General features: G+C 43.6%; 1 protein-coding gene across 1 annotated transcript in view; it reads right to left on the reverse strand.

The window, feature by feature from the left end:
- Nucleotides 1-27,301, reverse strand: part of LOC134571263 (uncharacterized) — a 158,865-nt gene that overhangs the window by 80,410 nt on the left and 51,154 nt on the right. The window contains exon 2 of the mRNA XM_063429434.1: nucleotides 15,802-15,912. Coding sequence (XP_063285504.1) covers nucleotides 15,802-15,912 — 111 coding nt within the window. The remainder of the gene's footprint in view (nucleotides 1-15,801; nucleotides 15,913-27,301) is intronic.

Genomic DNA, 27,301 nt, shown 5'->3' on the forward strand with positions numbered 1-27,301 from the left:
GACAGGAAGCAGCAGCGGCCGGCTCAGGTGTTGCTGCGGCCGCGCGGTTGTGGCTGCGGCCACGCGGCCGCATAGGGTAACAGAAATGTTAAAGCGGCCCCAGGGCAGCCTGTCAGGATCGGGACAGGGATCCAACACGCAGAGTACAAAGAGTGGAAAGGTACGTATACCGGGCCTTAGAATGGCCGGACTAACGTACCGAGAGTAAAGAATAGTCAGAGACAAGCCGAGGTCGAGGGAACGAGAAGACAGATAAGCGAGAGACAAGCCGGGTCAAGGGATAACAGAGAAACAGGGTAGTACAACGAGCCGAGTCAAAACCAAAAGAGCAAACTAGAATACCAGAGCACTGAGTGACTAGACAAGCTAGAACCACGACAGGGCAATGAGCTGAAGTAAGGAGTAAGCTTAAATACCCTGGTTCTGGATGGAAATCACGCCTCTGAAAAGTACCGATTGGATATCGGACACTTGAGTGACAGATAGCTCGTGCTAGCGTCATGACGTCACGTATTGAGCGTCCTGCTAGAAAAGGACGTGGATTCCTCGCGGCCGGTGTTTAAGTGACTGGATGAACCGCGAGGAACGGAGAGGACAGCTCGCCTGGACGGATACACCACCAAGTCTCTACCTCCCTTAGAGGTAGAGGCCTCAGGTACCCTGACAGTACCCCCCCTCTCAGATACGCCCACCGGGCGGAATGAACCGGGGCGAGATGGGAAGCGAAGGTGAAATGCTCTGCGAAGGCGAGAAGCATGGACGTCCTCCTGAGGTACCCAACTCCTCTCCTCAGGACCATATCCCCTCCAGTTGACCAGATATTGCAATTTTCCCCTTGAAATTCTGGAGTCAATGATGGAGCTGACCTCGTACTCCTCCCGACCCTCCACCTGAACAGGACGAGGCGAGGAGACCTTAGAGGAGAATTTGTTGCAAATGAGGGGTTTCAACAAGGAGACATGAAAAGAGTTAGGAATGCGTAAGGCAGGTGGCAGAGCAAGGCGATACGCAACCGGATTGATACGAGTGAGAATCCTGTAAGGACCTATGTAACGAGGAGCAAATTTCATGGACGGAACTTTTAGGCGGATATTCTTAGTACTCAACCATACCCTATCCCCAGGAACAAAAACAGGAGCCGCTCTTCTATGTTTGTCCGCGTGTTTCTTGAACAGTGAGGAACTATGTAATAGAATTTGTCGAGTTTGATCCCATAATTTCTTCAGGTTGGCGACATGATCATCAACCGACGGTATCCCCTGAGAAGAGGAAACCGAAGGAAAAATCGAAGGATGAAAGCCATAGTTCATGAAGAAAGGGCTAGAGCGAGTTGAATCGCAAACAAGGTTATTGTGTGCGAACTCCGCCCAAGGAATCAGACCGACCCAATCGTCCTGGTGTTCGGAAACAAAGCAACGCAGATACTGTTCGATCTTTTGATTAGTACGTTCAGCAGCTCCGTTAGACTGAGGGTGATAGGCAGAGGAGAAGTTCAATTTGATGCCCATTTGAGAACAAAAGGATCTCCAGAAACGTGAGACAAATTGAGAACCTCTATCAGAAACAATCTCTGAAGGGATCCCATGTAGGCGAAAAACTTCTCTCGCAAAAATCTCCGCCAATTCAGGGGAAGTCGGAAGTTTAGGTAATGGCACGAAATGAGCCATCTTGGTAAATCTATCCACCACCGTGAGAATAACAGTCTGTCTTTTGGAAGCAGGCAAATCAACGATAAAGTCAATGGACAAACAGGACCAAGGTTTCTCAGGAATGTCCAAGGGGTGTAACAGGCCACATGGGGATGCATGAGATAGTTTAGTCTTGGCACAAGTCTCACAAGCTGCGACGAACTCCTCAATATCCTTACGAAGTGAAGACCACCAGAAATCCTTGGATATCAGAGAGTACGTCTTGCGAATACCAGGATGACCAGCTATTTTACTCTCATGAAAACATTGTAAGAGCTCCAGTTGAAGTTCAGGAGGAACAAAGTTTCTTCCCTCAGGAGTGTTTCCGGGAGCTAGATGTTGTGACTTCAAGATCTGGTCAAGTAGTGGGGAATGAATTTTGAGACTGGTATTAGCAATAATATTGCATTTGGGTACAATGGAAGACAAAAGTGGTTCAACTGAAGCAGAGGGTTCATATTGGCGAGATAGCGCATCGGCTTTAGAATTCTTTGACCCAGGTCTGTAAGTCAGAACGTAATTGAAATGGGTAAGAAACAACGACCAACGAGCCTGCCTGGAGGACAGACGCTTGGCCTCTCCGATATAAGACAAGTTTTTGTGGTCTGTCAGGATGGTAACAGGATGTAATGTACCTTCCAATAAATGTCTCCATTCTTTCAAAGCCTTGATAACCGCTAGTAATTCTCTGTCACCAATGTCATACCTGCTTTCAGTACCGGTCAATTTTTTAGAGAAAAATCCACATGGATGTAATGGTTTATCAACACCCAACCTTTGGGATAGAACAGCACCTAAACCAGTCTCTGATGCGTCTACCTCGAGCAAAAATGGCAGAGAAGTGTCAGGGTGAACTAAAATTGGAGCGGAAGCGAAAAGCTCCTTGAGAGTCTTGAACGCAAGGAGGGCTTCAGTAGTCCAATTCTTAGTGTCAGCCCCCTGTTTGGTCATGTTAGTGATAGGTGCAATAATGGAAGAATAGCCCTTAATAAAGCGCCTATAATAATTGGAAAAACCAATAAATCTCTGTATGGCTTTAAGACCTGTGGGTAAAGGCCACTCTAGAATGGATTGGAGCTTATCCGGATCCATCTTAAATCCCTCCCCAGAGATCACATAGCCGAGAAAGGTTACCTGGGTTTGATCAAAGCTACATTTCTCCAACTTGCAGTACAAGCCATGCTGGAGAAGCTTGTGCAAAACCCTCCTGACCTGTTTGTGATGAATCTCAATGTCACTAGAATGAATGAGTATATCATCTAGGTATACAATGACGCACTCTTGCTGAAATTCCCTAAGAACCTCATTAATCAGATCTTGGAATACTGCTGGTGCATTGCATAACCCAAAAGGCATGACGGTATATTCATAGTGGCCATATCGAGTATTGAATGCCGTCATCCACTCATGTCCCTGCTGGATTCTCACCAAGTTATATGCCCCTCTGAGGTCTAACTTGGTGAAAATTGTAGAGCCCTTCAAACGATCGAAGAGTTCGGTGATCAAGGGAATCGGGTAGGCATTTTTAATGGTTATCTTATTCAGGCCTCGATAATCAATACAAGGTCTCAAAGAACCATCTTTCTTTTTAACAAAAAAAAATCCAGCCCCGGCAGGGGAGGAGGACCTCCTGATGAATCCCTTGTCTAAATTCTCGTGAATATATTCCTCTAGGACTGAGTTCTCCTTTATAGATAATGGGTATACATGACCTCTGGGAGGCATGGTACCAGGGAGTAGGTTAATTTTGCAATCAAAGGACCTGTGTGGGGGTAAGGTATCGGCTTTCTTTTTGTCAAATACTGCCTTTAAATCTAGATACTGAGGCGGAATTTGTGTCTCTGTAGGATTGTCAGAGGTATTCGATGTATTAGTTAACCCAAGAGGTAAGACCTTCCGCAAGCATTTTTCTTGACAATTCTCTCCCCATGAAACTATCTCCCCTGATTCCCAATTAATAATAGGGTTGTGTCTCCTCAGCCAGGAGTACCCCAGAACTATGGGAATAGACGGAGAAGAAATGAGCATCAAGGATATATCCTCTTTATGCAGGATGCCAACAGTCAAGTTAATCGGTATGGTCTCATGAAAAATAACAGGCTCAAGTAACGGTCTACCATCGATGGCCTCAACAGCCAGAGGTGTCTCTTTTAACTGGGATGGAATAGCATGCTTGGCAGCAAAACCCTGATCTATAAAGCTCTCAGCAGCTCCAGAATCGATTAGTGCCATAGTCTTAACTACTCCCTTCTCCCACTTTAAAGAAACGGGTAACACAAGCCTGAGCTCCTTGTAGTTGTGAATAGAGGACAAAGTAGAAACACCCAAGGCCTGTCCTCTAGAGGAACTTAGGTGCGAGCGTTTCCCGAACGATTGGGACAATTTAGGCGTAAATGACCCCTGACTCCACAATACATACATAAACCCTCCCTTCTCCTGTACTGTCTCTCCCTTTCAGTGAGATGAGTACTGCCTATCTGCATAGGTTCAGGAATACGTAAGTCTTCGAACTCAGAGATTTGAAAGGTAGGCGCTAGTTTAAAGGAGGGTCTACGGGTCCTATCTCGAGTGTTCTGCCTCTCTCTTAAGCGTTCATCAATACGAGATATAAAAGAAATTAAATCCTCCAAATTTTCAGGGAGTTCTCTAGTAGCGACCTCGTCAAGAATTATATCTGATAACCCATTCAGAAACACATCTATATAAGCCTGTTCGTTCCACTTAACTTCTGCCGCCAAGGATCTGAACTCTAGTGCATAATCCACAAGTGTTCGATTGTCCTGTTTAAGGCGCAACATTAATCTAGCTGCATTGACCTTTCTGCCAGGAGGGTCAAAAGTTCTTCTAAACGCAGCTACAAAGGCATTATAATTATAGACGAGTGGATTATCATTCTCCCATAAAGGATTGGCCCATCTCAAAGCTTTTTCAATGAGCAGAGTAATAATAAATCCAACTTTTGCTCTATCTGTAGGATAAGAGCGGGGTTGTAGTTCGAAATGGATGCTAATCTGGTTTAGAAAGCCACGACACTTCTCCGGTGACCCGCCATAACGTACTGGTGGGGTAATACGGGAAGAAGCACCTACAGTGGCTACCTCTAGACCTGAGACTGCAGGAGAGATAGAAGGAGTACGTATCTCCTCAGGTGGGTTACTAGCACGAGACAAAAGTGCCTGTAGTGCCAAAGCCATCTGATCCATCCTATGTTCCATGGCGTCAAACCTGGGATCCGAAGAACCAAGCTGACTGTTTGTACCTGCAGGATCCATTGGCCCTGTCGTAATGTCAGGATCGGGACAGGGATCCAACACGCAGAGTACAAAGAGTGGAAAGGTACGTATACCGGGCCTTAGAATGGCCGGACTAACGTACCGAGAGTAAAGAATAGTCAGAGACAAGCCGAGGTCGAGGGAACGAGAAGACAGATAAGCGAGAGACAAGCCGGGTCAAGGGATAACAGAGAAACAGGGTAGTACAACGAGCCGAGTCAAAACCAAAAGAGCAAACTAGAATACCAGAGCACTGAGTGACTAGACAAGCTAGAACCACGACAGGGCAATGAGCTGAAGTAAGGAGTAAGCTTAAATACCCTGGTTCTGGATGGAAATCACGCCTCTGAAAAGTACCGATTGGATATCGGACACTTGAGTGACAGATAGCTCGTGCTAGCGTCATGACGTCACGTATTGAGCGTCCTGCTAGAAAAGGACGTGGATTCCTCGCGGCCGGTGTTTAAGTGACTGGATGAACCGCGAGGAACGGAGAGGACAGCTCGCCTGGACGGATACACCACCAAGTCTCTACCTCCCTTAGAGGTAGAGGCCTCAGGTACCCTGACACAGCCAAATGTTAAAGCGGCCCAAGGGCAGCCAAATGTTAAAGCGGCCCCAGGGCAGCCAAATGTTAAAGCGGCCCCAGGGCAGCCAAATGTTAAAGCGGCCCCAGGGCTGGCGGCCTACCGGGAAATTTCCCGGTATCCCGGTAGGCCAGTCCGGCCCTGCTGGTCCCCCAGCTAATTCTAGTCCTAATCTCCCCACTAAAAAAGGCCTCTCTTTTGTGCATTGCAACATCCGTAGTTTACTCCCTAATACCAGACACCGCCATTGCAATACAGGGGTATTCATGTTTTAGAAATTACAGAGCAAAGAGAGGAGGAGGCATTGTTATTTATGTTGACAATTCCATAAAGTTTACCCCTTTACAAAACCTTAGTCCTCCTGCCACCCTTGATTTCCTCTCTGGCACAATTGAGATCCCGTGCAGTAATTCAATCACTGTTGCAGGAATCTACCGCCCACCTAGCTCCCCTGTGCATTCCCTTTCTGACATAGCCCATCTCCTTAGTGAAACCATTGCTCAAAACCCTAAAAGTGAACTGTTGGTCTTTGGAGATTTTAATATTGATTGGCTGAATCCTAAAAATAATAGTTCTTGCACGCTGTTTAAGACTTTGCAGCTAATGCAATTAATCTCCTCCCCAACTCGCATAAACATTAAAAGCCTTAACCATACCCTGCTAGATTGGATTCTCTCCACTTCTCCTGATAGAATCCAGGAGGCCGGTGTTCTCCCAAACACTTTCAGTGATCACTGTTTAGTGTACTGTGTGCGCAAAATAAAGGCTATTAAATCCTCTCCCAAGGTTAAAATAACTAGGTCCTTCAAAAAATGTAATCTTGAATCCTTTCTAAAGGACATCAAGAACCTCCCATGGCACAGATTAAACATTATCCCAGATCTAGATTGTGCTGTTGAATTATTTCAGTCTGAACTCCTACAAATTTGGAATCTGCATGCCCCGCTGCGTAAGGTGAGGGTAAAAGGAGCACATATGAACTGGATCACAGCTGACCTCATCCAAATGTACCAGTTTAAGGATTCTTTGTGGTCAAAGTTTAAGCGTACTGGCTCTATGAATGATCACTGTGCGTATAGACAATGGCGAAATATATGCACAAAACAAACAAAATTGGCCAAGGCCTAATATTTCTATGAAAATCTGAACAATAACATCTCAAACCCTAGAAACTTTTGGAAAGTCATAAATAAACTACAAACTCCCCCAATCCACTCCCAACCCTCCACTGTCAAAGTGGATAACCAAACCCTGCAACTTCCCTTAGATGTAGCAAATGCCTTTAACAAGTATTTTGTCATATGCTCTACTGTCCTGATTGCCAAGCTAATAAATGGCACACATCCTGAAACTACAAATGTGGATCAGGTCTCACTAAATTTGCAAAGGCCCAATATAGACAAGTTCATTTTTAGACATCTTAATAATCTAAAAATGAAAAACCAGTCCGGACCTTACCAAATCCCAGCAATGCTGTTGAAGCTCAGTGAGCCGGCAATTGCTAAATCCGTTGCAACTCTAATTAACGGTTAGAGGGTACTACTCCTCGGATCTCTGGTTGGGAAGAAGGTCTTACCGGGGTTGGTTCTCTCCGATGTCAGGGTTGAGGACATTGAAGAAATGTTCCAGGAGGAACAGTTGCAGGACATCTTCCCCAGACACAGCTTGGCATTCGTTGACCCAGTGTAGCGGTACTTACCCTCTCCAGGGGCCGGCCGGGGTCCTCCCTTCTCGCCGCGCGCGGTCCTGCTCCTGCACGAGCCGCGCGCGGCTCAGCCAACGATGGGATCAGTCAGGCGGGCAGTGACCGCGAGAAGCGGTCACATGTCCCGCCCGACACTAAGAGCGCGCCGCGCGTCTCGGGCGCGCTCTTAAAGGGACAGTGGGAGACTAAATTAGAATCAGTCTCCCATTGGCCCCTGTCAGGCCACATTCCCCATACACTCACGTTTTGGGGGCGTGGATATGACAGGGGCCAATCAAAGTGAACCTTTAGGGTATTTATACTCACCTGTTTCCCTTGCTCTTTGCCCTATCGTGGTTTCTGTCCAGTTCCCTTTAGTGCTTGTATCGTTCAGTTGGTTTTTTGGTGCTTGACCTTGGCTTTGTTCCTGACTCCGCTCTCTCCTTATCCTTGCTTGCTTATCCGCTGTTTTGTCCTCTGTGTACCAGTCCTCGGCTTGTTCTACGTTACGCTGTCTCTCAGTTCCCTTGACCTCGGCTTGTTCTGACTCTGTCTTTCTCTCGTCCTAGTCCGGCCATTCTAAGGTCCGGTAAGACGAACACTGTTTCTTGTCTCTTGACTGTGAACTATTCCTGCGTGTTGGGGTATATTACCGTGACATTACGATAGGGCCATGGACCCCGCAGGTTTAGGTCAACAGATGGCCACTCATGAGGCTAGATTCGCAGAACAGGATCACCGTATGGATCAAATGGCTCAAGCCATCCAGACACTGTTATCCAGATCTGTTCCGGTACCTGTACCTACGCCTCCTGTAAACCCTATACCGGACACAGCTAATATGTCTAATGCTTCTGCACATCTAACCCCGCCACCTAGGTATGGAGGGGACGCTAAGACATGTAGGGGATTCCTTAATCAAGTGGAATTCCACTTCGAAATGTACCCACTTTTCATTTTCCACTGACAGATCTAAGGTGGGTTTTCTTATGCACCAGCTTACGGATAAGGCACTAGAATGGGCAAATCCTATTTGGGAGGCTAATGGGCCTATGGTACACGACTTCAATAGCTTCCTCACAGCGTTCCGTAGAACATTTGACACGACTAAAAGGTCAAAAAATGCCGCCAGGGCATTAATGAGAATAAAGCAAGGATCTAAATCTGTAGCCGATTATGCTATTCAGTTCCGGACCCTTGCCTCACAGGTAGATTGGACTAATAATGGCCTTACTACTGCCTTTATGGAAGGTCTGTCTGATACTATCTTAGATGAGGTAGCAGCTAAGGACCTCCCTGTACCCCTGGAGGACCTGATTGACTATCTTATCGATATAGATAACAGGATCCGTGACAGGTTATATACCAGGTCCAGAAATAGACATTTTGTTCCCTTTAACTCCCCTAGAGCTGAGACTCCCGAGGGATCTAAAGGTTCTGAGGAGGAACCTATGCAGTTAGGGGTTGCTAAACTTACCGACGCTGAAAAGCTTTATAGGAGAAAGGAGGGACTTTGTCTTTATTGTGGTAGGAGGGGTCATATGAGACAAGAATGTCCCGTGCGTCCGGGAAACTATCGCACCTAAGACCGTATAGAGGACTGGCCTTGGGTGTGACATCACAGTCCTCACATTTGCCTCTTAATAAGTTACTTCTTCCTGTTTCCCTGCACCTTGATAGTGACTGCATAGCAGGGAATATACTAGCCCTGGTTGATTCCGGAGCGGCCGAAAACTTTATTGATTCCAGTTTTGTCAAGGAGAATAACATACCCATCAGAGAGAAGGAGACACCCTTGGCCGTTGAGGCCATAGATGGTAGACCATTATGCTCTCCAATTATCACACATGAGACTGTTCCCCTACATATGTCTACAGGGGTGTTACACTCTGAGACCATTCGGTTTCAGATCATTACTTCTCCTTCCTCTCACCTCGTGTTAGGGTATCCTTGGTTACGTACTCATAATCCCACCATTGATTGGGAGTCAGGACAAATAGTTTCTTGGAGTGATTCTTGCCAAGAGTCTTGTGTTGTTAAAGTCACCCCTTTGAATTCTACTCATATTCCTCCCGTGCCTACGGTCATACCCTCTCAGTACCGGTCTCTTAAATCTGTTTTTGATAAAAGGGAGGCTGAAAGATTGCCACCTCACAGGCCTTACGATTGTGCAATTAATTTATTACCTGGTACGATGCCTCCCAAAGGGAGAATATATCCTTTATCTCCTCAGGAGAATCTGGTTATGGAGGAATATATCAAGGAATCTCTAGAGAAGGGATTTATAAGAAGATCCTCTTCCCCGGCAGGGGCTGGGTTCTTCTTTGTGTCTAAGAAAGATGGCGAATTAAGGCCTTGTATTGACTATAGGGGCCTTAATAAAATCACCGTCAAAAATGCGTACCCCATACCTTTGATCACAGAACTTTTTGATAGGCTTAAACAGGCCACAGTTTTTACTAAATTGGACCTTAGGGGTGCTTACAACCTCATACGTATCAAAAAGGATCACGAGTGGAAGACTGCTTTCAATACCAGGAGTGGCCACTACGAGTACACTGTGATGCCCTTTGGTCTTTGTAACGCCCCAGCAGTTTTTCAAGAATTTATTAATGATGTCCTACGTCAATTTATACATACATTCGTTATAGTATACTTGGACGACATATTAATTTATTCTAATGATTTACAGACTCATCACATGCATGTTAAATTAGTGTTGAGAACTCTTCTGGTTAACGGTCTCTATTGCAAACTCGAAAAATGTTCATTTGATCAATCTGAAGTCCAATTCTTGGGTTATATAATCTCTGCCAAGGGTTTTCGTATGGATCCCAAGAAACTGTCTGCCATTATGGAATGGCCTCTGCCCCAGGGTTTGAAAGCCATTCAGCGTTTTCTGGGGTTCTCTAATTATTATAGGCGTTTTATTAAAGGATTTTCTGCCATTGTAGCGCCTATAACCAGAATGACCAAGAAGGATGGTAATACTCATGTCTGGAAACCAGAAGCACTCGAGGCCTTTGAATTCTTGAAAGCTACATTTGCCTCTGCTCCTGTTTTACAGCATCCTGTCCCTTCACTGCCCTTTATTCTTGAGGTTGATGCTTCTGAGATAGGGGTAGGTGCTATCTTGTCTCAAAGAGATTCACCTGAAAAGCCGTTACACCCTTGTGGCTTCTTTTCCAGACAGATGTCCAAAGCAGAGAGGAATTATGATGTAGGCAATCGTGAACTCCTTGCTATCATTTTGGCGCTCAAGGAATGGAGACATCTGCTGGAGGGTACCAGGGATCCTATCCTCATTTTAACGGATCACAAAAACCTCTCATACCTTAGTGAAGCAAAAAGATTGTCTTCTAGGCAGGCCAGGTGGTCTCTCTTTTTGTCTCGTTTTAATTACATAATCACTTACAGACCGGGTGATCGTAATACTAAAGCTGACGCTCTGTCCAGACAATTCGAGACTACTGACAAACTCGAGGTCGATGTTACCCCTGTCATTCCGCCTGACAGAATAATAGCGACTACTGTTCTTTCTATTTCGTCTTCTCTCTTACAAACTATTCAGGCTAAACAGAACTTGGCTCCTGAGGAGAGGCCTGCTGATAAGTTATTCGTTGATATACCAGAGAGACGAGACATCTTGTCATTATATCATGACACTAGAACTGCTGGACACCCTGGTATTTCTAAGACAGTCTCAGCAGTTTCTAGATATTTCTGGTGGGCTTCCTTGCGCAAGGACGTCACCGATTACGTTAATGCCTGTAGCACTTGTGCCAGTATGAAGTCCTCCCACAGAGTTCCTTGTGGGTTGTTGCATCCGTTGCCCATACCCGAGAGGCCATGGTCCAATATATCCATGGATTTTATTGTTGAATTACCTCCCTCTAATGGTAAAACTGTCATCCTGATGATTGTGGATCGTTTTTCTAAGATGGCTCATTTTGTATCTCTTCTCAAATTGCCATCATCCAAGGAACTTGCCTCTATCTTTGCCGGGGAGGTGTTTCGGTTGCATGGTATTCCCACTTCGATCGTGTCCGATAGGGGTAGCCAGTTTATTTCCAGATTCTGGAGAGCGTTTTGTGCAGAGATGGGTATCTCCCTCTCGTTTTCTTCAGCCTACCACCCCCAGTCTAATGGAGCTGCTGAACGTGCCAACCAATCTCTGGAGCAGTATCTTCGCTGTTTCGTGTCCCACCATCAGAACAATTGGGCTGACCTGCTTCCTTGGGCTGAGTTTGCTCGTAATAATGCTGCTCATGAATCCTCTGGGAACAGCCCTTTTTACGTTGTTTATGGCCGGCATCCCGTGGTTCTTCCAGCTGCATTCTCCTTACAGGGCATGCCAGCTCTGGACGAACATTTGGCTAGTCTACGTAATACTTGGGAGCAGGTTCAGTGTTCTTTGGTGGCCTCAGCTGCTCGCCAGAAGGTTCACGCTGACAAGCATCGCAGGGCGGCTCCATCCTATGCTGTGGGAGACCGGGTTTGGCTTTCTACTCGCAATATTCGTCTTCGTGTGCCTTCTATGAAGTTGGCCCCTCGTTTTATTGGTCCTTTTCGTATCTTGCATGTGGTTAATCCTGTCTCGTATGCATTGGATCTTCCAAAAAATTTACGCATTCCTAACGTGTTTCATACCTCCTTGTTAAAACCCCTCCTGTGCAACCGTTTTACTCGGCATGTCCCCCCTCCTCCTCCGGTTTCGGTGGAGGGCCATGAGGAGTTTGAAGTGGCGGCTGTAATTGACTCTCGCTTGCTTCGGGGTCGCCTCCAATATCTGGTACATTGGAAGGGCTATGGGCCTGAGGAACGCAGTTGGATTTCCGCTGACGCTGTTCACGCTCCTCGCCTTGTGCGTTCTTTCCACGCTCGTTTTCCTGCCAGGCCTGCTCCTCCCCGCCCGGTGGGCGTGTCTTCAGGGGGGGGTACTGTAGCGGTACTTACCCTCTCCAGGGGCCGGCCGGGGTCCTCCCTTCTCGCCGCGCGCGGTCCTGCTCCTGCACGAGCCGCGCGCGGCTCAGCCAACGATGGGATCAGTCAGGCGGGCAGTGACCGCGAGAAGCGGTCACATGTCCCGCCCGACACTAAGAGCGCGCCGCGCGTCTTGGGCGCGCTCTTAAAGGGACAGTGGGAGACTAAATTAGAATCAGTCTCCCATTGGCCCCTGTCAGGCCACATTCCCCATACACTCACGTTTTGGGGGCGTGGATATGACAGGGGCCAATCAAAGTGAACCTTTAGGGTATTTATACTCACCTGTTTCCCTTGCTCTTTGCCCTATCGTGGTTTCTGTCCAGTTCCCTTTAGTGCTTGTATCGTTCAGTTGGTTTTTTGGTGCTTGACCTTGGCTTTGTTCCTGACTCCGCTCTCTCCTTATCCTTGCTTGCTTATCCGCTGTTTTGTCCTCTGTGTACCAGTCCTCGGCTTGTTCTACGTTACGCTGTCTCTCAGTTCCCTTGACCTCGGCTTGTTCTGACTCTGTCTTTCTCTCGTCCTAGTCCGGCCATTCTAAGGTCCGGTAAGACGAACACTGTTTCTTGTCTCTTGACTGTGAACTATTCCTGCGTGTTGGGGTATATTACCGTGACACCCAGTAGGATGCTGTTTGGTGGAGATGGCAGGCCCATTCGGTAAAAGATTAATTCCCCTGCTTTTTAGTTTCCCAGAACCGCCGGCGGTACACTTCTGGGGTGACAGCGTACCAGGCAAGCAATGCCTCTTTGACAGCTGTATCTCTTCATCAGGGATAGCCCGGAATGCTTCTGCTGCCTTCCCTGACAGTTTTCCAGACAAAATAGTGAACCATTCGTCAGTGGATACCTTGTGCAGTGTGCAATGCCTCTCAAAATTTGCAAGGTACCCATCTATTCCGCCATCTGTTTCTTAAAAGTTTTTAAATGCCTCAAATGGCACCTTCTTATGTTCCCAAGGTGTCGCTGTATTCTCTGCTGCTGGATTCTTGGAGCGTTGTATTGCCGATACTCTTATGACACTCCTGTTTAGCTCGTTCTTCTGTGTCCACGGCCCCCATCACCTGCATGATGATGTTAGCGGGAGCGTTTGGACCGAACAGGGTTAATCGTAACCGAATGTTCCGCATCCATTCGTCTTCCTCTGCATTCGGTAGCATCGGTTCAGATAAGGTATTGGCACGATCCATCTCCAGTAATTCGTTTTTTCAATTAATTCCCTCTTAGGACGGTTGTTTGCCCATGTTTCTCCAAAATATTCTTTATGGTGGATCGCTTCAGTTGCTCATACTGACTCTCCATCTGCTAGACCAGGGGTAGTCAACCTTTTAATACCTACCGCCCATTTTTGCATCTTTGTTGATGGTAAAATTTCCTTACCGCCCACCTGTGCCATAGTAAGTAATTTTATAGCGCAAGTGCATTTTTGTTTTGTTTTTTTTATATAGGAAGGTCTTAAATTTATCTATTTTTTCCCATTCTACTTTTTTCTATGTGTGTTTGTGAAGTGCTGTGTGTGTGTGTGTTTGAGAGGTGCTGTGTATGTGTGAAGGGTACTGTGTGTGTGCGAAGGGTGAAGTGTGTGTGTGTGAGGGGGCATTGTGTGTGTGTGTGTGGGGCCAGTATGTGTGTGCAAGGGGGCAGTCTGTGTGTGTGTGAGAGAGAGAGAGAGAATGGGCAGTGTGTGTGTGGGGGGTGTAGTGTGTGTTCGTGTGTAGCCTGCAGCTCCTCTGGCTTCTGGCTGTCTCTTCTGTCCTCCTCCGAGCACAGTACTGTATCGTTACCACAGTAACGCGCGGCCACGCCCAGACCAGCCTGCTCGCGGGAGGAACACAGCCTCCCAGGCCCTTCCTTCTTTGCTGGAACTAACTACCAGCGGGCCGAGATCTTTGATCTCCTCACCAGCCCGAGACGGCTTAGTGCAAGGCTGACTCTGCATGGGCCGGCAGGGGAGATGAAAGGATCTTCCCTGCCAGCCTTGGTCCATGGCCATCTAGGCCCACTGGGTGTTTTCTGCAGGACCCACCACCGCCCACCTGAAATCCCAAACTGGGCAGTAGGGACCAGGTTGACTACCCATACGCTAGACAGTTACTGCATCCAAGATCAGCATCTTCTCTGGGGGACAAGAACTATCCCACTGCTACCACCAAATGTGTCAGCCACCCCGAGAGGATGAGGTGTTTTGCAGCCTTTCCCCCTATTCAAAGTAATGCTTTCCAAATCCCATGGTAGGATAGCTGTGTAGCTCTTAGAAGAGCTGGTGATTATAGCTGGTATAGCGGTTCCCTACAAACATGAGATGAGACTCTATATGTTAAGGGTACGCAGGAACTGATTTATTGGTAGCCACAATGGCGTTTTATGTTAATCTCCAAGCAAGGGACACTCCCCTCTGGACCTGAGAGTAGACTACAGTAAAAAAATATACACAATCACATTGGCTCTCATGTCCAGGACATTCCCACACAAAATAGGTTAATCCCTCCTCAGTACCTGGAGCTAATTGAGTCATGTTTTTCAGTGTAAGACAAGCCTGCATTATGAAGGCAGAGAGCATGCCATGTCATAAATATACTATCCCAGTATGTCTGAAATCTCCACATTTCTCAACATCTCCCTTAGAATTAGTAGCTAAAGTCTGGGGATGGTAACACCGTAGTGGGTTAAATTGTACTACTTCTACTTCTCCATCCCAGTGTTCCCAATCTATCCAAACACCGCCATTATCTTCCCAACAATTTCACCTGTATTGTTATTTTTGTGCCCTTCAGGATTAAAAACCATATAACAAATTCAGATTTTATTCCAAGGGCTTGAATATATGGATCCAATAGAAAGAGTAATAAGTGCAATAGTGGACATCACTGTCTTGTTCCATTCTGCAACTGAAACATCCAGTTGTTGACAAAGTCATTGATTATAATATCAGTAGAATGAGTTTTACCTCAAATTACTGGTTTTGTAACCCTTGCATTAAATGAGGTCTGGTTACATTAATGTATTACAATATCTCGGCTTAAAAGTAATCGTGTTTCCTGTAAAGTTCTCCATTACCAATACACAATCACAAGCCAAATTCTATCTAACTAGAACTTCATCTGTGTCAAAATAATCATCAGAAGTAAACAATTTGCAAAGGTTGATCAGGGTAAAATAGAATATCTTCATAGTTATCTATAGCAATACTAGTGGTATGCACAAAAATGGTAAAACTTTTAAAATTATCAGGAGTAACAAGCGTGCTAAAGCCTGTTGTCATTAGTTTTTCATAAATAATCTGAGGGAAAATAACACTTTAAATGGCTAGCAATTTTAAACTCCAGCACACACCCCAGTGAGTAAAATAATGGCAAGAGAATACTCATTCAAGCAAATCCATTCTGTCTTTACTATATCATTATGCCACTACTCCTGTACTGCATCAATAAAATAAAAATGAAACAATTAAAATTGTTAAATACAATACAAACCTAGCAATTGACATTCTAGATTTAAAATGAAATGTGAAAACTCAATTAAATTGTAACAAACATCTACTACACATTGTTACTTGTAAAATGTAATGTTCAGCGAGTGACTAGTTACCTTCTCTTCCATATATGAGAAAATCAGATTAATGACCTCAGTGGACACAGGGACCATATACTTCTGGTACACGGAGGAGAAAGTCTTGCTTTTAAATAAATGATCAGTCATCTGAATGGAATTTCGAAGAGAAAAAGGTTTAACTGTAAACACTAAAATATAACCACATATCATAAAAATAATGTAAAATCGTGGGGCCTAAAAGATAAATCCCAGATGCTGGAAAACTACAATTACTGTGATACTTTAATAGCCCTTAGAAAGGCAATACCTCATGGAAGTTGTTTTTATTTTTAAAACATCTGGGGATCTACTGTTTGGTCACCCCTTAAGCCAATATATAGTTCTCAATCTGTTGTTGAATGACTGCTTTTACACTCCTCAAATGATCCACAAAGTGCATAAGTAGAATGGTGAATAGTCACATGATATGCTTTACAGAACCAGTGGATGTGTATAAATAACATTACAGGGTTATTCACTAATGTGTGGATTGTTAGGAAATCAGAGAATTCAAAGCAATTTTCAAATTGATGACCAAATTAAAAAAGATGGAAAATTTATTTAATTTAGTATATTTCCATTAAACTATTTTATCCTAACATTTTAATTTTCATTTTTAATTTACAACAATTCCCACTTTATAGAATAACCCTGTAAATTGTAAAAATTATATTCATAAAAATAAACTATAGTTTTAGGATGGCTTTTGATACTGACATCAAGAAATAAAAACACACAGTGGGTCAGCGCTAAATAACAAGAGGTAGAGTAAGATAAGGCAGCAACCCTAAGAAGGGGATCCCTCTGAACTAGTTGAGCGGACACCTGGATGTTCGGGTTCACAGAGTTCAGCCAAACTTCGTCAAAAGTTCGAGTTCGGGCTCGAATTTGACCCGAACTTGAACCCGAATCCCATTGAAGTCAATGGGGACCCGAACTTTTGGGCACTAAAATGCCTCTAAAAAAAGTCCTGGAAAGGGCTAGAGGGCTGCAAAAGGAAGTAAAATGGGGGTAAGAGTAGGACAAGTTTAACATAAAATAAGCAGCCGCTTATTAGATAACTCCCTAATTCCCACGGTATTACGGAGCTATCTACCAAAAGGGTGAAAGACCTAAATTGATCTTTCAGCCACATTTACTAATACTAAAGATTACTTAGTATTAGTAAATTCAGCCCCTACTCGCTATACCGCGAGTAGGGGCATGTCTAGTAAACAGTGACAAAAAAATAAAAAATAAACCTAAAGTAAAATAAGGGGGGACCTATTGTCCTCCCCCTGGCCCCCACCCCTGAGGAGCAGCGGGTGGAGGCCCTAAATAACAATGAGGGGGGGACCTACTGTCTTCTCCTCCTGACCCCCACCCCTGAGTGGTGGGTGGAGGCCCTAAATAAGAATGAGGGGGGGACCTACTGTCCTCCCCCTGGCCCTCACCGCTGCGCGGTGGGTGGAGACCCTAAATAACAATGAGGGGGTGACCTACGGTCTTCCCCTGAGCGGCAGGTGGGGGCCCTAAATTTAAAATAAGGGGGGACCTATTGTCCTCCTCCCGGCCCCCACGCATAGGTGGTGGGTGGGGGCCCTAAGTTAGAATAAGGTGGGGGACTTATTGTCCTCCGCCTTGGCCCCCACCCCTGGGCGGTGGGTGGGGGCCCTAAATAAAAATGAACCCCCCCTTCAACCCCCATTTTCCCCAGAAAATAACCCCTACCTACCCCCCTCATCCTAAAAATAATGAGGGGGGACCATAAGCTACATACCTGTAAAAACAATAAAAATAAACTTACCATTTGATGTCTTCTTTCTTCTAAAATATTTGTTCTGCCCCAAAAAAGGCCAAATAGAAATCCATAATAGCCGACGCACTTTAAAAAAAAAATGGAAAAAAAACGAGCGTACTGACAGGTAAATGAAGAAACGGACAGTTCTTTGGAATTTCCCCACACTGTGTAAAATTACACAGAGCACTCTGATTGGTTAGCTTGAAATCCAGCCAATCAGAGTGCGCTGTGTAATTTTGCACAGCGTGGGAAAGTTCTTTGGAATTTTCCCACGCTGTGTATTTTGACTCATAACTCTCTGATTGGTTACTTTCAATCCACCAATCAGAGTGTAGTTATGAGTCAAATTACAGTGTGGGGAAATGCCAAAGAACTTTCCCACGCTGTGTGACACAGAGCACTCTGGTTGGTGGATTTCAAGCTAACCAATCAGAGTGCTGTGACAGGTAAATGTAGAGACTTACCTGTCAGTTTTTTTCATTTACCTGTCAGAGCACTCTGATTGGATGGCTAAAAACCCACCAATCAGAGTGTTCTGAGCCTAATTGCAGGGTGGGGCAAGGCTTTATAAGCCTGCTCCCGCCCTGCAGAGCTGTGCGGAGCCCTCTAGGTGAACATGGATTTTACTTTTGCACTCTTTTTTTTTTTTTTTTTTTTTTTAAAGAGCGTCGGTTATTATGGATTTTTATTTCGCCTTTTTTGGGGCTGAAAAACAAAGATTTTAAAAGAAAGAAGACATCAAATAGTAAGTTTATTTTTATTGTTTTTACAGGTATGTAGCTTATGGTCCTCCCTCATTATTTTTAGGATGAGGGGGTAGGTAGGGGTTATTTTTTGGGGGGGTTATATTTTTATTTAGGGCCCCCACCCACCGCCCAGGGGTGGGGGCCAGGAGGGAGGACAATAGGTCCCCCCCCTTATTCTAAATTTAGGGCTCCCACCCACCGCTCAGGGGTGGGGGCCAGGGGGGAGGACAATAGGTCCCCCCTTTTTCTAAATTTAGGGCCCCCACCCACCGCTCAGGGGTGGGGGCTGGAGGGGGACAGTAGGTCCTCCCCCTCATTGTTATTTAGGGCCCCCAACCACCGTGCAGGGGTGGGGGCTGGGGGGAGGACAGTAGGTTCCCCCCTCAATCTTATTTAGGGTCCCCACCCACCGCTCAGGGGTGGGGGCCGGGGGGGGAGGACAGTAGGTCCCCCCTTTCTTATTTAGGGCCCCCATCCACCGCTCAGGGGTGGGGGCCAGGTGGGGAGGACAGTAGTTCCCCCCCTTCATTGTTATGTAGGGCCCCCACCTGCCGCACAGGGGTGGGGGCAGAGGGGGAGGACAGTAGGTCCCCCACTCAATCTTATTTAGGGCACCCACCACTTAGGGGTGGGGGCTGGAGGGGAGGACAGTAGGTCCCCCCCTCATTGTTACGTAGGGCCCCCACCCGCCGCTCAGCGGTGGGGTCCGGGGGGAGGACAGTAGGCTTCCCTCAATGTTTTTAGGGCCCCTGCCACTCAGGAGTGGGGACCAGTTGGAGGACAATATGTCTCCCCCCCTTATTTTACTTAGGTTTTTTATTTTTATTTTATTTATTTTTTTTACAGTGAGCAGCCACTGGATGCTCACTGTTTACTAGACATGCCCCTACTCGTGGTATAGCCAGTAGGGGCTGAAATTACTAATACTAAGTAATCTTTACTTAGTATTTGTAAATGTGGCTGAAAGACCAATTTAGGTCTTTCAGCCTTTTGGTAGATAGCTTACATGCTGCACTGGCCAATCACAGCCATGCCATTAGTAGGCATGGCTGTGATGGCTTCTAAGGGCATACGAGTCAAACGCTTGTTTTTTGGCTGCTCTGCAGCCTTTCAAAACGCACCATTAAATCGCCGAACACCGAACTCCAACCCGAACATACAGTGAAATGTCTGTGTTCGGGTCCGGGGTCCAAAAACTGTACGAACCCGAACTGCTCAACTCTACTCTCAACCCTTCAAAATCACATACAGAAAAAGGGAAACAAATAGAAAAGGGCTGCGCAACAGAAAAAAAGTACTTCAAATCTTGTCTCAGTGGTGTCATACCTCGTGTCCCGCGCCCTCCCGGTCCCGCTGTCCATCCTCCCGGCTCCCTGGCTGGCGGTGCGTGCACGTCTGGGAAAGTGTCCAAAGACGTGCGCGTGCGCATGCGGTAGCCGGCAGGGTTGACCATAGCATTTAAAGTGATAGTAGCCTATTGCTACTATCTATTTATATCCTGCCTCATTTCTGTCCCTGCCTATCAGAGTACACCTTGCCCTAGATTAACCTCCTTCACTTCCCTGCCCTGTCGTGGTTTATTATAGCCAGAGAGTGCGTTCTGATTAGTTGTCTTTCTTTGGTTCCTGACTTCGGCTTGTTATTTGGTTATTCTTGTTTCTGGCTCCCTGGACTTTTGGCTCTGTCTATTCGCTTACCCGTACCTCTATATCCCTGACCTTGGCGTGTCTGACTATTCTTATTTCTTATTCCTACGTTAAGTCCGGCCACTTTAAGGTCCGGTAATACGTCTGCCTGTGTTCGCCTTTATTGTTCTCTGGTTTGCGTGTTGGGGAGTATTAACCTTGACAAGTGCTGCATGATATATCACATATAAAATGTATTTTATTGAAAGTAAATGCAGCTGTGGTTTCTGCGTTCTTTATACTTGAGGGATGTGGAAGGTCTGCATCTCTTCAGTCTCCATATGCTTTTATTTGCTTATCCTAACTTGTCCCTTTTATTTGCTTATCCCAACTTGCCCCTTTTAATGTTTTAATTTCCTATTCAACCATTTTATTTCAATGTTTCTTTGGTTTAAATTAACTATTATATTGTATATTATGTGTATTTATTGTTATTAGGATGTTCCCCTTTAACCCCTTAAGGACCAAACTTCTGGAATAAAAGGGAATCATGACGTGTCACACACGTCATGTGTCCTTAAGGGGTTAAATATGGCTGCCGAGTTCCACCTCCCTCTGCTAATAGCATTTGCCTTCATTACTTTCCCCAACTAAGATGGCCGCCATATTTTATTCATTACACATGCTAATCTATTTGATTTATTTCACTGAAATCCTAACATACCCTCCTCCCATATCTCCCATCCCTCTGTTGGAACATTACATATTGTTTGTTCCCTATTTCACCCCTGTCTAAGCTCGGCAAAATACTTAGTTTTCACTGAAATTGCCATTGACTACCTTCAGAACTACATCCCCCATCAGACCAAGCGGTCGGGAAACTGAGCCGCGCACATGACACAAGTCACGTGCCTCGGCTTCAAACAGCTGAAACTATTTATTGAATGCTCATTTTTAAAAAACAAATATGTTGGCATTGGTCCCCAAACCTCCTGCTAATAATTTGCACTATTATTTATTGAATTTTTATTGTATTTAATTATGATGTTTGCGGATTGGTGGACAGCCAATGATGTAATTTTGGTGCCACTTTTAAACTACCCTCTCCCCTATGTAGGCCCTATCTGCCAGGTTGTCTGTTATTAATCCATTTGAGAAAGCCTACACGGTGAAATGCGTTATGGACATTACTTTTTAAGATTTTGAAATTGAATAAAGGATTTTGGTTTTACTACAACCCATTACCTCCTTATTTCAATAATCTACTTAAAAAAAAAAAATCCTGGCATTTTATCTATTTTTACCTAGAGACCTTTTATTAATTCTACTCTCAAGAACATCCTAGGTGGGGATCATACCACCAATGCTGTCGTCATAGAGCAGTGAGTCTGCTCTACGCTTGTGAGTAATATTCTGCTTATTTTCATATACTTGTATTATATTACTGAGAGCACTATTTGTGGCTATTCCTTCTTTTCTTAGTACCTAGATAATCATCTGCTGTGAAAGACCATCATCATATTCCATAAGTGGGAATTGAACTATTAGGTCGCTCTGTCTTTCCTCTTTCCACATATAGAGACTGAAGAGACCCAGACCTTCCACATCCCCCAAGTACAAAGAACCCAGAAACCACAGCTGCATTTACTTTCAATAAGAGACATTTTATATGTGATATATCTTGCACCACTGAGACAAATTTTTAAGTACTTTTTTCTGTGGTGCATCCCTTCTCTATTTGTTTCACATCAATAGATGTTCACAAAGGAAGATGCATACTAGAATTAGAGGGCACCCGCAATTAATAATGATTTGTTAACACTTGCTATAAACAAAGAACTGTGCTAATGCAAAACAGATCAAGGCTGCACATCAAAAGTAAAAGACAAATTAAAAAGTCTACACTTACAAAACATAGTTGATGCATGTTGCAGAACAGCCCTAAAATGTTGGAAAATGTATAATGACCAAACGCAAAGGTTATCCACACACATCAATATAAAGAACATAAAATGTTTTTCAGACTACACAGAATGGCCTCATTTTCCAATATACAATAAGCAAGCCATCAAGCAAAACTGAATAGTCTTTGAAATTGTAAATTTGATTCAGGATAATACAGTACTTAAAAATATATATATAATATTTAGATTATTGTTTATATTTAGAATTTAAACAAAAGTATTGCAATGAAGTTTTTATCATGCACCAAAATACCCCTGCCCCCCTTAAATTTCTCAATTCACCTCTTCTCTTTTAGGAGAGAAAAAAATCTGCTCAGTGACCTAAATGTCTGAGACTGCATTGTTACATGTGAGGCATCATAAAATGCAGTACCGGCCTCAACGGGCATTTAGACATTTTCATTCAACAAATTGTTTTGGTGCAAAAAAGTGACTAACATGGGTCAAATAACAGAGTGTGCCAGAACGTCTTATTAAAGGACCACTATAGTGCCAGGAAAACATACTCGTTTTCCTGGCACTATAGTGCCCTGCGGGTGCCCCCACCCTCAGGGTCCCCCTCCCGCCCGGCTCTGGAAAGGGGAAAAGGGGTAAAACTTACCTTTTTCCAGTGCTGGGCGGGGAGCTCTCCTGCTCCGATCCTCCTCCGATCCTCCTCCGTTCCGCCCCGTCGGCTGAATGCGCTGCGCGCGCATTCAGCCGGTCGCATAGGAAAGCATTTGCTTTCCTATGGACGCTTGCATGCTCTCACTGTGAGACAGCCACTAGAGGCTTTGGGGGGAAGGCTTAACCCATTTATAAAATATATATATACAGATTAACAGGGCGCCACAGTCACTAAATAGGTATATGTGGGGGGAAGAACCATATAATGAATATACTGGTTAAAATAGTAATTTATTAATACAGAAGTAGATAAAAATAATAGCACAATAACAAGTGCTCAAATTATATTAGACAGGAACCCATAGGTATAGCAGCTCACTAATACATAATGCTGAACTGGGCAAATAAGGTGCAGATTTTAAAAGTGCAAAGTGCAGTGCAAGTATAAGGTACAAGATACTAGTACCAAAAATGCGCCAAGTCCATAACATATAGCCCAAGAAAAAAAGGAAAATAATCAGCATATATAAACAATAAAACCGCTGATACCACGATGCAGGGTCCCAAAGGGTCGTCAATGTTTCAATGCTCAACGCATTTCGTCGTCAGACTTCCTCAGGAGCTTCTTCCATCTTCCTCCATCTTCTTTCTTTTAAGTCAGCCGGTCCGTCTGTCCACTTCCGTGATTGGGCGTGCGTCCATACGTCACCGCGCACAACGTCATACGTCATGACGCCTGCGTGGCTAATATGCGCACGCGCAACCACGGAGGAACGCAAATAAACTTTATTGCTCATGTACACGGTGGCATAAAGAGCGAACTACAAAAAGAACGCTCAATTAATATGCAGACCGGATTTACAAACCTGCCTACCCCCCCTTTAACCCCTATACAAAGGAATGCTAAGTATAAAGGGGGAAATATAAATTAGACAGGTACCAGACTAAGAAAAAAATGAAGAAAATCTATATAATATGTGTCGAAAAAAAATTATAGATATAAAAATATATATTAAACAAAAAACAATTGAGTAGTGGAGAATAATGATAAAAAAATATATATATATAAAAAAATAATAAAATATAAAAACTATGAGTCCATTTATATTCCCAAATAGCCATAGAGATAGTATACAGAGACCTTACAATATTAAATCATCTATACAATATTGCCAATGTGGATATGCATAAATGGATAATATATCAGAATGTAAACGGGTACAAAAGACAATATCCAAATATTAGTAGAGATAAATAAAAAACCATAGATCTATATACACATACAGGAAATAATGTTAATGTTGAAAGCGTATCAATTTGACTGAAGGGCAAAAGTCATATAAACATAACTGATTACATTATAAGAAAAAATTATATCATTTGATATCCAACATGTATTCAAAAGCGTATATAGAAGGCATATATAAATATATATAAATAGATATAAAACGTATATAAAAAATATATATATAAAAAAGAGAGGTCAAATAAAAAAGAGGTCAAATATAAAATATCATATAATCAATCAAATAAAAGCTAGTATGTCCAAATCAGTATTTAATCCTGAAGGAACAGAGGATTTCATTTTATATATCCACTCTGTTTCCCTCATGGCTAGCCGCTTTTCAGTGTCGCCACCTCTCCAATGAGGTAAAACTAGATCGATCCCAATACAAATAAAATCCTTAAAATCGAAATCTTTACATTTATTGCAATGTCTAGGTACACTATGTTTCTCATTTTTATTTTTAATTCCATTAAAGTGTTCGAGTAATCTGATGTGCAGTTTTCTAATTGTCCGTCCAATATATTGGACCCCACACTTGCATTGTAACAGGTATACCACAAACTTACTATTGCAATTAATAAAATGTTTTATTTTAAAAGTTTCTTTAGTTACCATACCAGTATAATCTCATTGAGCGTAGACAGGAGGATCAATAGAATTTTCTTTTTCCCAAGGATTCACTTAAAGGGAAAAATAAAAGAACATAGTGTACCACTTTAAGGATATAGGAAACACTTTATTGTATGCACTTACAAAATGCCAGAAAGTTAAAAGCCCATCAAATATCGTTGCCAACTTCTCGATGGATCCCAAGGTGGAAATACAGGAACCCAGATGGAAGAAGCACGAACAAAATAAAACTTTAAAATACAAAATTAAAAGTCCGTAATATAAAGTATTCCTGCCGCCCTACGCGTTTCGTCCTTAGACTTCGTCAGGGGCATCCGGCTGGTGAAGTACACTCCATGATCTTCCGCTCTTTTAAATGTCCCGCCGAGAAACAAGTCTTTTCCGTCAGCCAATCAGAGGCAGTCACGTGTTCCACGGCCGCCTATCAAAGGTGCATCTGCATGGCCAATAGGCTGCTCAGAACCAGCCTCTCGCGAGAAACTCCTCTCCTCACACTCTGCTGGAACGCAAATGCGTTCCAGTGCTCGGGTGGGAGTGACCTCGCGGAGGAAATGGATAGCACCAGAATTCATCAAGAAAAATGGGATAAAACAAAAGTTAATATCATCGGAACATATTACCCATACAGAACATAAAATTAAATAAAAGATGCTGTATATAATATAAAAAAGAACCGTAAAAACAAAGGGTATATAATCTCATCATAGACATAAACATTGGCCTTTGTTATTGGAAGATGAATTTTTAAAGACTGAACTTCCTCGAGCCCCACAAGTCATCTTTAAAAAAGGCAAGAACTTTAAGAACCTCTTAGCACCCAGCACTTTTAAGAACTATGCCAAACCGATCCAACAAAATGAGGGCTTTTTTACATGTGGTGCTTGTAAAAGCTGTGAAAAAATCTCGAAGAAGACTCTAAATTTCACTAGTACAGTGACAGGCCAAAGTTTTAAAATTAGGGGACACATTACGTGCAACACAAGTAATACAGTTTATCTTTTAAAATGTGGATGTGGAGTCCAATATGTGGGTAGAACCACCAGACCTGTTAAAATACGATTTTTAGAACACAGGAATAATATTAGAAAGAAAATTACCACCCATTCAGTTCCTTTGCATTGTAACAGGTGCCCTAGTTTTAGTTTCCACAATTTTAACTGTACTCCGATCGAAAAAGTTACTTTAGACCAAAGAGGTGGTGATTTATTACTTAAATTGAGGCAAAGAGAGGGGTTTTGGATCCATACCCTCAATACTATGCAACCTGAGGGTATGAACATCGATTTTGATATAGTATGTTTTTTATGACTTGTATGATATTTTTCTGTGACATGTAGGTAGTTTTACTATGATGAGATTATATACCCTTTGTTTTTACGGTTCTTTTTTATATTATATACAGCATCTTTTATTTAATTTTATGTTCTGTATGGGTAATATGTTCCGATGATATTAACTTTTGTTTTATCCCATTTTTCTTAATGAATTCTGGTGCTATCCATTTCCTCCGCAAGGTCACTCCCACCCGAGCACTGGAACGCATTTGCGTTCCAGCAGAGTGTGAGGAGAGGAGTTGCTCGCTAGAGGCTGGTTCTGAGCAGCCTATTGGCCATGCAGATGCACCTTTGATAGGCGTTCGTGGAACACGTGACTGCCTCTGATTGGCTGACGGAAAAGACTTGTTTCTCGGCGGGACATTTAAAAGAGCGGAAGATCATGGAGTGTACTTCACCAGCCGGATGCCCCTGACGAAGTCTAAGGACGAAACGCGTAGGGCGGCAGGAATACGTTATATTACGGACTTTTAATTTTGTATTTTAAAGTTTTATTTTGTTCGTGCTTCTTCCATCTGGGTTCCTGTATTTCCACCTTGGGATCCATCGAGAAGTTGGCAACGATATTTGATGGGCTTTTAACTTTCTGGCATTTTGTAAGTGCATACAATAAAGTGTTTCCTATATCCTTAAACTGGTACACTATGTTCTTTTATTTTTCCCTTTAAGTGAATCCTTGGGAAAAAGAAAATTCTATTGATCCTCCTGTCTACGCTCAATGAGATTATACTGGGAGATTTTTTATTATACATTTGTGTTTCTTCTGAAGATGTTGAGGAATCTTCATACTCCCTTATAATATTTGGGTAATTTCTTTTATTGTATACATACCCACTTGTGTTTATCCACTGGTTCATTGTGTATAAGGTGTATACTTTTTTTGCTTATAATGCTGAACTGGGCAAGCTGTTTTAGGTGAATTAATAAATAAGTAATTAAATTCATCCTTATTTATAATCTCATTATTCAAACCAGTATGAATTTAATTACTTATTTATTAATTCACCTAAAACAGCTGTCTTTTATTACTTACCTAAAGTACATAAATGTTTGGAATCCCCACCGGGAAGACCCATTATCAGTGGGATCGGGTCTCTAACGAGTAATATTTCACAGTATATTGATTTCTTTTTACAGAAATATGTGGTTTTAGCTAAATCGTATACTAAAGACTCTGTCCAGATCATCAAGGAATTGGAAGGTCTTGAATGGAAAGATGAATACCTTTGGGTAACTGTTGATGTCACCTCTTTATATACCGTGATCGACCACGAAAAAGGTATTGAAGCTGTACAAAATATCCTGAGGTATGATCCAGATATGAATCGGGGACAAGCTACTTTTATTTTAGACCTCATCAGATACATCCTGTTCCACAACTATTTTTGGTTTGAAGGGTTATATTACCTTCAAACATGTGGAACAGCGATGGGCACCAGGTTCGCACCAAGTTATGCCAATATTTTTGTTGCTGATTGGGAGCGGAATCATATTTGGCAGAATAATCCATTTGGTGCGAACCTG

The sequence above is a fragment of the Pelobates fuscus genome, chromosome 8, assembly GCF_036172605.1.
Source record: "Pelobates fuscus isolate aPelFus1 chromosome 8, aPelFus1.pri, whole genome shotgun sequence".
Classification (NCBI taxonomy): Eukaryota; Metazoa; Chordata; class Amphibia; order Anura; family Pelobatidae; genus Pelobates; species Pelobates fuscus.